We start from the raw sequence: 12752 nt of genomic DNA on the forward strand, positions 1-12752 counted from the left end.
GAGCAAACTAGAGGGCCTGAAGGTAGATAAGTCCCCTGGTCCTGATGGGACACATCCCAGGGTGCTGAGGGAATTGGCGGAGGTTATAGTAGACAAGTTGGTAATCATTTACCAAGATTCTCTGGACTCTGGGCAGGTCCCAGTGGATTGGAAGACAGCAAATGTCATGCCACTTTTTAAAAAAGGATATAGGCTAAAGACAGGTACCTATAGGCCAGTTATCTTAACAACTGTAGTCAGGTAAATGCTTGAAGCTGTCATTAAGGAAGAAATAGTGAGACATTTGGAAAGGATGGGTTCCATAAGACAGACACAGCTATACAGGGTGCTGGTAAGGCTGCACCTGGAGTACTGTGTGCAGTTCTGGTCTTCATACTTGAGGAATGATATACTGGCTTTGGAGACAGTGCAGTGGAGGTTCACCAGGTTGATTCCAGAGATGAAGGGGTTAACCTACAAGGAGAGATTGAGTCACCTGGGACTATACCCTCTAGAATTCAGAAGAATGAGAGGGGATGTTATAGAAACATATAAAATTTAGAAAGGGATAGATAGAAGTAGGAAATTTGTTTCCATTGGGAGGTGAGACTAGAACTAGAGGACATTGCCTCAAGATTCAGGGGAGAAGATTTCAGATGGGGATGAGGAGAATCTGTTTTTCCCAGGGAGTGGTGAAGCTGTGGAATTTTCTGCCCCTGGAAGCAGTTCAGGCTTCTTCACTAAATATATTTAAGATACAGTTAGATAGATTTTTACATAGCAGTGGAATTAAGGGTTATGGGGAAAAGGCAGGTAGATGGAGCTGAGTTTATGGACAGATCAGCCATGATCTTATTGTATGGCAGGATCCATGGGCTGGATGGACTACTCCTATTTCTTATGTAATACTGAGATCTTTGACTTTAGCTTCTCCTCAAGGTAAATTTGGTCATATTATGATCACTTTTCCTAAAGTTTCTTTTACCTTAAGCTCTTATCAATTCCAGTTCATTGCACAACACCCAATCTAGAATAGCTGATTCTCCCGTGGATTCAACCATGAGCTGTTCTAAAAAGCCAACTTGCTGGGACTCTAGAAACTCCCCCTCCTGTAATACAGCAGCAACCTGATTTTCCCAAACTACCTGCATATTTAAATCCCCCATGACTATTGTAACATTGCCCTTTTGGCATGCATTTTCTATCTCCCATTGTAATTTATAGACCACATAGAACATAGAAATCTACAGCACATTACAGGCCCTTCAGCCCACAATGTTGCTCTGACCACGTAATCTAGAGACAGACTGTCTAGAATTTTTCCAATGCATAGCCCTCTATTTTCCTAAGCTCCATGTACTTAGAGGCTCTTAAAAGGCCCTATTGTATCTCCTTCCACCAACGCGGCCGGTGGTGCTTTATATGCACACACCACTCTCTGTGTGGAAAAACTTAACCCCTGACATCCCCTCGGTACCTGTTTCCGAGACCTTAAAACTATGTGTTAGCTATTTCAGCCCTGGAAAAAAGCCTCTGGTTATCCAAACAATCAATGCCTTTCATCATCTTGTACACCTCTATCAGGCCACCTCTCACCCTCTCTTGCTCCAAGGAGAAAAGGCCAAGTTCACTCAAACCTATTTTCTTAAGGTACACTCTCCAATCTAGGCAACATCCTTGTAAATCTCCTCTGCACTCTCTCTGTAGTATCCACAAGCTTCCTGTAATGAGGTGACCAGAACTGAACACGGCACTCCAAGTGGGGTCTGACCAAGGTCTTGTATAGCTGTAACATTAGCTCACAACTCTTGAACTCAATCCCATGGTTGATGAATGCCACCACACCAAATGCCTTCTTAACACCACTTTCAACCTGCACAGCAACATTGTGTGTCTCAGATCCACCACATGCCAAGAGATTTACCATTAATATTACATTTTGTCTTCAAACTGAACCTCTTCACACACATCTGGGTTGAAGTCCATCTGCCACTTCTCAGCCCAGTTCTGCATCCTTTCAATGTCCTGGTGTAACCTCTGACAACCCTCCAGATTATCCACAACACCCCCAACCTTTGTGTCATCACCAAACTTACTAACCCACCCTTCTACTTCTTCATCCAAGTCATTTATAAAAATTACAAAGAGGAGGGGTCCCAGAACAGATCCTTGCGCAAAATCACCGGTCACCGTCCTCCATGTAGAATACGAGCCGTCTACAACCACCCTTTTGCCTTCTGAGGGCAAGCCAATTCTGGATCCACAAAGTAAAGTCTTTTTGGATCACATGCCTTCATACTTTCTGAAGGAGCTTTGCATGGGGAACCTTAACAGATGCCTAATTCAAATCTATATACACTACATCCACTGTTCTACCTTCATCAATGTCTTTTGTTACATCCTTACTGCTGTTTAGGGGTCTGTATACAACTCCCATCAGGGTCCTTTTACCCTTTCAGTTCCTTAGCTCTGTCCATATTGATTCAACACCTTCCAAACCTATGTCACCTCTAATGATTTGATTTCCTTATTTACCAACAGAGCAATACCACCCACTCTGCCTTCCTTTCGATTGTATCCTTTCGATACAATGTGTATCCTTAGACATTAAGCTCCCAGCTATAATCTTTCAGACATGATTCAGTGATGCCTACAATATCATACCTGCCAATCTGCGACTGTGCTGCGAGTTCATCGAACTTACTCTATACTGTGTGCATTCAGATACAACACCTTCAGTCCTCTATTCCCCCTTTTCGATTTGGTCCACCTTTTACATTGCAACTTATCCTCTTGACTGCAATTTTGCCCCATCATCAGCCTCTCCTCACTACACATTGTCTCTACCTCACCTTCAGCATTGTTTTCCACCTTTCCTACAACAGCTAAGGACACTAGTCACACCATGCTCAACCTTTTGATTCCTAACTGTGCTCCACAACTTCACCACTAACTGTTCTGGCACTCTGGTTCCCATCCCCCTGCAACTCTAGATTAAACCCCACAGTGCATTATTAACAAACCTTCCCGCTAGGATATTGGTCCCCCTCCAGTTCAGGTCCAAACCATCCCTTCTCTGGAAGAGAGCACAATGATCTAAAAATCTTATGCCCTCCCTCTTTACACCAACTCCTAGCCACATGTTAAGCTGTATAATCTTCCTAGTCCTGGCTTCACTAGCACATGGCTCAGAGATCACAACCCCGAAAGTCCTGCCCTTTAACTTAGCACATGTTAACTCCCTCCCAGAATCTCCTCACTTGAGTCATTGGTACCTCCATGGACAATGACTTCTGGTGTTCACCCTCCCACTTAAAAATGCTGAGGCCTCACTCAATCCCAGATATCCTGGATCCTGGCACCTGGGAGTTAACATACCATTTGGGAATCTCGTTCTCGCCCACAGAAGCTCCCGTCCATTCCTCTAACTAATGAATCCCCTATCACCACACAGTGCCTCTTCTCCCTCCTTCCTGAGTCACAGAGGCCGACTCAGTGCCAGACCCAGCCACTGTGCCTTTCCTTTGTTAGGTGATCCCCACTGACAGTATCCAAAGTGATATGGCTGTTGTTGAGGTGGATGGCCACAGGGGTACTCTGCACTGGCTCTTTAACCCCTTTCCCCTTCCTGTCCTACACCTTGGGTGTAACTACCTCTCTATATGTCCTATCTATTACTTCTTCAGCCTCCCAAATGATCCAGACTTCATCCAGTTCCAGCTCCAACTCCTTAATGCAGTTTGTTAGAAGATGCAGCTGGATGCACTTACATAACCATATAACAATTACAGCACGGAAACAGGCCATCTCGGCCCTTCTAGTCCATGTTGACGCTTACACTCACCTAGTCCCACTGGCCCGCACTCAGCCCATAACCCTCCATTCCTTTCCTATCCATATACCTATCCAATTTTACTTTAAATCACAATACCGAACCTACCTTTACCACTTCTACTGGAAGCTCATTCCACACAGCTACCACTCTCTGAGTAAAGAAATTCCCCCTCGTGTTACCCTTAAACTTTTCCCCCCTAATTCTCAAATCATGTCCTCTTGTTTGAATCTCCCCTAATCTCAGTGGAAAAAGCCTATCCACGTCAACTTGATCTATCCCCCTCATAATTTTAAATACCTCCATCAAGTCCCCCCTCAACCTTCTACGCTCCAAAGAATAAAGACCTAACTTGTTCAACCTTTCCCTGTAACTTAGGTGCTGAAACTCAGGTAACATTCTAGTAAATCTTCTCTGTACTCTATTTTGTTGACATCTTTCCTATAATTTGGTGACCAGAACTGTACACAATACTCCAAATTCGGCCTTACCAATGCCTTGTACAATTTTAACATTACATCCCAACTCCTATACTCAATGCTCTGATTTATAAAGGCCAGCATACCAAAAGCTTTCTTCACCACCCTATCCACATGAGATTCCACCTTCAGAGAACTATGCACCATTATTCCTAGATCACTCTGTTCTACTGCATTCTTCAATGCCCTACCGTTTACGATGTATATCCTAGTTGGATTATTCCTACCAAAATGTAGTACCTCACACTTATCAGCATTAAATTCCATCTGCCATCATACAGCCCGCTCTTCTAACTGGCCTAAATCTTTGAATTTTTGAAATCTTTGAAGCTTTGAAAACCTACTGCATTATCCACAACACCTCCTACCTTAGTATCATCTGCATACTTACTAATCCAATTTACCATCCCATCATCCAGATCATTAATGTATATGACAAACAATATTGGACCCAATACAGGTCCCTGAGGCACACCACTAGTCACCGGCCTCCAACCTGACAAACAGTTATCCACCACTACTCTCTGGCATCTCCCATCTAGCCACTGTTGAATCCATTTTACTACTTCAATATTAATACCTAACGATTGAACCTTCCTAACTAACCTTCCAGGTGGAACCTTGTCAAAGGCCTTACTTAAGTCCATAAAGATTACACTTCTTGCAGTTGTAGTCGTCAGGGACACTGGAGGTCTCCCTGATTTCCAATATCCCACAAGACGAGCTATCCTGTCCTCCCTATGTCCTAGCTGAGCAGATATAAGGAAGTAAACAAAAAAAAAACTTGAGCTTTTCTTTCCTTTGCTTTCTCTCAGTGAAGCCTCTCTACACAGAAGCCTCAAAGAGCATGATGAAAAGAAAAATAATTGTAGAAATTAATGCTTGTGTTTTGTTTTAACTGGATGAACATACATGAACAGAATTTATTGTCCAGCCTTAACTTGCGAAAGTGATGGTGAGGTACCTTTTTAAAACAATGCATTCATGGCACAAATATGGTGGCATGGTAACAGACAGCAGTCTCAGACTGGAGGGGGATGAATGGTATTCTCCATTTATGGTTATTACTTTGTTTGGTCAATATTGGTTTGGTTGGCATGGTAGTGCAGCAGTTAGCACAATTCCTCCACAGTGCCAGCGATCACTGATCGAGGTTTGATTCTCGCTGCTGTCTAAAATCAGTACATTCCCCCTATGACCACATAGGCTTCCTCCCAGTCCTCCAGTTCCCCAGCACAGTCCTTGTGTAAAGTAAATTTATTATCAAGTCAAGTACAATGGCCACTTTATTAGGTACATCTGCTTGTTATTGCAAGTATCTAATCAGCTAATCATATGGCAACAACTCATTGCATATAAGCAGGCGTAGTCAAGAGGTAGTTGTTCAGACTGCATCAGTGGAATAATTGTTAGTTCCAGACAGGGTGGCTTGAATATCTCAGAAACAGCTGATCTCCTGGGATTTTCATATACAAGTCTCAAATGTGTGCAGAGAATGGTGCATTAAACAAAAAGAAAAATCCATTAAGTGGCAATTCTGTTTGTGAGAACATGTTGTTAACAAGAGAGGTCAGAGGAGACTGGCCAGACTGGTTCAAGTTGGCAGGAAGGCTACAGGAACTCAAATAACCACATGTTACATCATCAGTCTGCAGAGGAGCAATTCTGAATGCACAGCACTTAGCACATTGAAGTAATGGGCAGAAAACCATAAGAATATACTCAGTGCGTACTGAGTGCACGTTACCATAAACTAACTTGAGATTCATTTAATTGTAGACATTTACAGGGTAGAAGAAATACAGTAGAATGTTCACCAAAATATCCTATACATAAACAAACAAGTCCTGATGAAGAGTTTCAAAATGTCAACTGTACTCTTTTCCATAGAGGCTGCCTGGCCTGCTGAGTTCCTCCAGCATTTTGTGTGTGTTGTATACAAAAACAAAAATGGCAAAAGAAGACAACTGTGCAAATAAAAATAATGAGAACATGAGAGATTTTAAGGTTCTGACGAAGGGTCTCGGCCCGAAACGTCGACAGTGCTTCTCCTTATAGATGCTGCCTGGCCCTGTTCCACCAGCATTTTGTGTGTGTTGTTTGAATTTCCAGCATCTGCAGATTTCCTCATGTTTGAGATTTTAAGGTAGTTTTTTTTCCCCCTAACATCTTTGGTCTGCACCCCATCACTGACATTCCTCGGGTTTTGAAAATTAGAACTGCAGATACTGGAAATATGAAATAAACCGAAACAAAATGCTTGAAACACCCAGAAGGTCAGACAGCGCCTGAGTAAACGTCCGGGATACTTCAAAGGCGTTTTCAGCATTTTCTTGATTCTCCAGTTCTCTTCACTTTCTCCTTGTCTCCAGCTTAAAACCCATTCTTACAGCGAGTCCTTGACCCACACTGTCCACTGCGGTCGTCTCGCCACGGTCGCTCCCATCACTTTGTTCCTGATTTGGAATTTCAGCATCTGCAGAATTTTACTCCAGAGTTCGTACGTCACCCCTTTCACAATTAAAAACCACAACTCCCATGACGCGTTTCTCCACCGCGCATGCTCATTGCCTTCGAGGGCCTAGCAGAACAAGGAGCGTTGGTCCCCGTGCTCGAGTGAGCGGGCCAGTCGGGGGGGTGAAGCAGAGGCTGTCAGGAGGAATTTCGCCTCTGTCTCTTCTGCACGACCGAAGTGGCAGCTTAAAGAAGCCGGAGGCCATGAACAACTCGTCTCAATTTCCCGCGCCCAGTTCTCAGCAGCGCGTTTCGGCGGCGACAACGACGTCGGGCAGGAACAAGGTGAGTCGGGACGGGTCTGGGCTCTGTCACCACTTGTCAATCAAACAGTCACGTGACCCGAGTTTCTTGGGTTCGCGTTGTTGAAGGGTTTTTCAAAACTGGCTTTTGTTGAATTGCTGAGTGTTGTCATGCCTCATTCATAAGTTTAGCACATTCTTGGGCAGGACTGTTGTTAGTAACAAGCCTGATACTTGTTCTTTTATTTAAAAAAAGCGTTTTCTACTAAAGCACTACTTCCTGGTTAATGTAAACTATTATACTGAACAGTGAACGATGTTGTATGTTTCAGGTATATTATCAATGTTTATGTCGTGAAATCTGTTGTTTTGTGACAGCAGTATAGTTAAAGGCATAAAAATTAGTATTTGTACTAATAAATAAATAAGTAAAACCTGCCAATGAAGAACAGTGAGGTAGCATTCATGGGCCATTCAGAAAGTTCATGGGAGAGGAGAAGAAACTGTTCCTGAATAGCTGAGTGTGAGCCTTCAGGATTCTGTGCCTTCTCCCCAATGGTAGTAGTCCCAGAATTACCAAATCTCCTCCAACTCGTATTGAAGTACAGACGGTGGCAGGCCTTCTTTGTGATTGCATCAGAGCATTGGACCCAGGATAGATCCTCTGAGATATTGATGCCCAGCACCTTAAAGCTGCTCACTTTTGCCAGCCTACCCCTCCAGTGTTCTCCTGATTTCCCCTTCCTGAAGTCCATAATCGATTCCTTAGTCGTGCTGGTATTGAGTGGAAGATTATTATGTGACGCTTCTCAACTAGCCTATCTACCTTGCTCCTGTACACCTCCTTGGTGCCATCTGAGATTCTATTTACAACAGTAGTGTCATCTGCAAATTTATAGATGGTGTTTGGGTTGTGTCTAGCCACACAGTAGTGAGTGTAGATAGAGTAGAGCAGTGAGTTCATTGTCAGTGAGGAGATGTTATCACTTATCTGTAACGACTGTGGTGTCCTGATGAGGAAATCAAGAATCCTGTTTCAGATGGAGGTACAGAGGCCTGGACTTTGGAACTTCTTGATTAGTAGTGACGAGATAATGGTATTAAATGTCACACTGTAATCAATAAATAGCAGCCTGAAGTGTGTATTATTCTTGCCCAAGTGCTTCAAAACCGAGTGAAAAACCAGTGAAATTGTGTCTGCTTGAGACCTATTGTGGAGGTAGGCAAATTGCAGTGGGTCTGGGTTGTTGCTTAGGCAGGAGTTAATTCTAGCCATGACCAGCCTTTCAAAAGACTTTATCACTGGAAGTTTAAGTGGTACGAGTGCTACTGAACAGTCGTCATTGAGGCAACTCGCCCAGCTCTTCTTGGACACTGGCATGATTGATACCCTTTTGAAGTACGTGGGAACTTCCGATTGGATCAGTGAGTGGTTGAAGATATTCTTGAACACTTCAGCCAAGTACCCTATGAGGTACACCGTCCTTGTGATGGTTCACCTTCTTAATGGATGTTCTGACATTGTTCTTTGAGACAGATCACAGGGTTGCCAGATGATGTGGGGATTCGCACCGGAGTAGTTTTATTCTCCATTTCAAATTGTGAATTAAAGGTGTTGAGCTCATTGCGGGGTGAAGCATCACAGTCAATTATGATATTAGCTTTCTCTTTGTAGGAAGAAATGGCATGAAAATAATGCCACAGCTGTCATGCACCCAGTTGTGTGTCTGACTTCACATCAATTGCCTTTTCACTTCCATGATGGTCATAGCTGAATTCCTTAAAGTATTCTGGATTAATGGTTTTGAATGCCAGAAACGCAGCCCTCAGCAGTCTGTAAATCTCTTGGTTCACCACTTGCTTCTGGTTTGAGTATGTTCTTGAAGGCACACACTCATCCACACAGGTCTTAATGAAATTGGGGATGACTATAGCATATTCATTCAAATCCAAAGATCAATCGTTAAAAATAGTCCAGTCCACCGATTTAACCCAGTGCTGTAAATGCTCCTCTGCCTCGCTTGACTATGTTTTCATAGACCATACCACCGCAGCCTCTGTCAAAATGCTGGAGTAGAAGTATACTTGAGTGATCAGACTTGCCTATGTATGGGCATGGAACAGCATACGATGCAGGGTAACTTAAAATGTTCATACAATATGAAGCTGAATACAATATGTTCATACATATTAAAGCTGAAAATACAGTATATAACAGATTTAGTAGTCCATTTTAAAGGGAAAAAGTACTCTGTTAATTGTAGGGCCCTTAACAGCATTGAAGAAATTTGGAGTTCAGTCCATAGCTTTCTGAAAGTGGCCACATCAGTAGCTATGGAATGGTTGCCTTGTTCAATTGGGACATTATGTATAAGAATAAAGAAGGCACGTTGTAGCTATCACAAACAGGAGAAGATCTGAAGATGCTGAAAATCCATGTTCTGCACACAAAATGCTAGAGGAGCTTTACAGGCCTGGTAACATCTGTGGTAAAGAGTAAACAGTTGACGTTTTGGGCCGAGACCCTTCATCAGGATGAATCTCGTTATAAACAACATCATTGTAGCTAAATAGAAATTCGCGTGGGTCTCACTTGGGAGTATTGTGTGCAATTCTAGCTGCACCATTATAGGAAAAATGTGAAAGCTCTGAAAAAGATGCAGGAGGTTTGCAGGATGTTGCTGGATTAGACAGTGTGAGCTGTTGAGAGAAGTTGAATGAGTGTGTGTTTTCTCTGGAATGTCGGAGATGGAGGGGAAATCTAATAAGATTTTGAAAATTATGGAGATGGAGCTCTGCAGATGCTGGAATCCGGAGCAGTAAATGATCAGCTGTACCAACTCACCAGATCACGTAACATCAGAAGACCATAAGACATAAGAGCAGAATAAAGTCTTTCAGCCTGTCAGTTGTGCTCTGCCATTCCATCATGGTTCTTTTATTACACTCATCCCCTATTCTTTTGCCTTCTCCCCATAACCTTTGACACCCTTAATAATCAAGAACCTGTCAGCTTCCACTTTGAAAATGCACAAAAACTTGGACTATAGCTGGCTTTGGTAATGAAATCCACAGATTCACAACCCTCTAGTTAAAAAAAATTCCTCCTCATGTCTGTTCTAATGGGACGTCCTTGTATTCTGAGGCTGTGTTTTCTGGTCCAGGACTTCCCCACTAGAGGAAACATCCTCTCAACTCTGGGAAGAAAGGAATTGCTGACATTTGCACTCAAAGCCCTTCATCGGAATGATGAAAATTGTATCTGAAATGCTTGCGGAAAATTGGGAATAGATGTGAATTGCCTGAATTCTTTTCCCGGGGTAGAAATGTCAAGTACTAGGGTACAGGTCTACAGCAGATGCTGTCTTATTGACTCTGGAACATCTGGACAGCAAAGATGCATACCTCAGGTTGCTGTCTATCAATTACAATTCGGAATTTAACACCACTGTTGCCTCAAAACTAATCAGTGAACTCCAAGCCCCAAAGCCCCCTTGTGCAATTGGACCTGGATTTCCTCACTTGTAGACCTCAGTCAGTTTGGATTTGTGAAAGCCTCTTCTCCACAATCTCCATCAGCACAGGAGCACCACAGTGATGTGTGTTTAGCCCCCTACTCTACTCGCTGTGTAGCTAAGTACAGTTGCAACTCCACATACAGGTTTGCCGATGACACCACTGTTGTGGACTGTATCAAAGAGGATGATGAATCAGCATACAGTAGAGAGATTGACAACTTGGCTGAGTGGTGTAATAACAACAACCTCTCACTTAGTGTCAATAAGACCAAAGTGTTAAATGTAGACTTCAGGAGCGGGAAATCAGAGGTCCATGAGCCAGTAATCATTGGAGGATCAGAGGTGGAGAGGGTCGATAACTTTAAATTCAGTCTCAGAGGACCTGTCCTGGAACATCATATAAATATTATTATGAAGAAAGCACAGCAGTGCCTCTACTTCCTAGGAAGTCTGTCGAGATTCAGTACGTCATAGAAAATCTTGGAAAATTTCTACAGATGTGTAGTGGAAAGTGGGCTGACTGGCTGCATTACAGCTTGATATTGGAACACCGATGCCTTTGAGTGGAAAATCCTACAAAACGTAATGGATTTGGCCCAATATATCACGGGTAAAACCCTCCCATCCATTGAGAACATTGCCATAGACAAACAGCATCCTTCATCAAAGATCTCCACCTCACAGGCCATGCTTTTTTCTCACTGCTGCCATCAGGGAGAAGGCATAAGAGCCTCAGGACACACCACCAGTTCATGAAGAGTTACTACTCCCCTCTTGAGCAAAAGGGGATAACTACACTCATTTAAGGACCATGTTATATTGTTATTTCATGCTTGTTATTTATTTCTATTTATTTATATCTGCCTTTGCACAGTTTGTTTGCAGTTTATAGTTACTATTCTATAGATTTGACTGCAGAAAAAGAATCTCAGGGTTGTATGTTGTGGCTTATATGTACTCTGATATATGGCACGTGGCCAAGAGGTTAAGGTGTTCGTCTGGTGATCTGAAGGTCGCTAGTTCTAGCCTTGGCTGAGGTTGTGTGTGTGTCCTTGAGCAAGGCACTTAACCACACATTGCTCTGCGATGACACCGGTGCCAAGCTGTATGGGTCCTAGTGCCCTTCCCTTGGATAACATTGGTGGCGTGGAGAGGGGAGACTTGCAGCTTGGGCAACTGCCAGTCTTCTATTAAAAAAAAACTTTGCCCAGGCTTGCGCCCTGGAAACTTTCCAAGGTGCAAATCCATGGTCTATCGAGACTAATGGAGGCCTACTACTACTACTCTGATAATAAATTTACTTTGAACATGTGTTTAAGGTGAGGGGGGAGATTTAAAGGAGTTGTACAAAGCAAGTTTTGTTTTTTCCACAGAATGTTCGGAGTCTGCAGTGGGGAAACAGATTCAATAAGAGGCTGTTAGATTGACACGATCTTCAGGGAATGGATCATGTACAGGCAGAAGAGATTATGTTTAGTACTGCATCATGTTTAGACCAGACATTGCTGTGCTCTACTGTTTAGGGTGTTCCTTTTTGCATGTCATGCAGCATTGTGTTGTTTTACGTAATTGTGAAGATTATTTTTTACATTTTACGTAATCGTCCAGAACGAGGGGTCACAGTTTAAGGATAAAGGAGAAGCCTTTTAGGACTGAGATGAGAAACTTCTTCACACAGAGAGTGGTGAATCTGTGGAGTTCTCTGCCACAGGAAACAGTTGAGGCCAGTTCATTGGCTATACTTAAGAGGAAGTTAAATATGGCCCTTGTTGCTAAAGGGATCAGGGGGTATGGAGAGAAAGCAGGTACAGGGTTCTGAGTTAGATGATCAGCCGTGATCATACTGAATGGCGGTGCAGGCTCGAAGGGCCGAAAGGCCAACTCCTGCACCTATTTTCTATGTTTCTATGTTTATATTGTTTCCTTTTAATTTCAAAATTGATTTGAAGTGGATTGCTATTTCTACATGCAGTAGCGCTCAGTTAAATATACTTTAGTAGCAGATGATCAGAGAAACTGAACTACATGACAGCCATTATGAAGCCACAATCTTGAAAGCTGTAAAAAGCTGAACTGGGAAATATATCTACTGCCTTTCTCACGTTGACGGTTCCTTGGTGCGAAGAATAATTTGTTTCCACGCCAATCTTGTGGCTTGTGAGGTGGCTGATAATGCCAGTGAAACCTT

The 12752-nt window shown here is 43.0% G+C and overlaps 1 protein-coding gene across 3 annotated transcripts in view; it reads left to right on the top strand.

Annotated features, from left to right (window-relative positions):
- The first annotated feature begins 5210 nt into the window (after positions 1 to 5210).
- Positions 5211 to 12752, top strand: part of LOC132400862 (cytochrome b5 reductase 4) — a 126517-nt gene continuing 118975 nt past the window's right edge. For 2 of the 3 annotated variants that reach the window (XM_059982338.1, XM_059982339.1), the window contains exon 1: positions 5213 to 7089. In XM_059982338.1, the coding sequence (XP_059838321.1) occupies positions 6829 to 7089 (261 nt within the window). In that variant the 5' untranslated portion in view covers positions 5213 to 6828. Of the gene's footprint in view, positions 7090 to 12752 lie in introns of all 3 variants that reach the window. The other variant, XM_059982340.1, reaches the window with a different exon arrangement.

The sequence above is a fragment of the Hypanus sabinus genome, chromosome 10 (genome assembly GCF_030144855.1).
Source record: "Hypanus sabinus isolate sHypSab1 chromosome 10, sHypSab1.hap1, whole genome shotgun sequence".
NCBI lineage: Eukaryota > Metazoa > Chordata > Chondrichthyes > Myliobatiformes > Dasyatidae > Hypanus > Hypanus sabinus.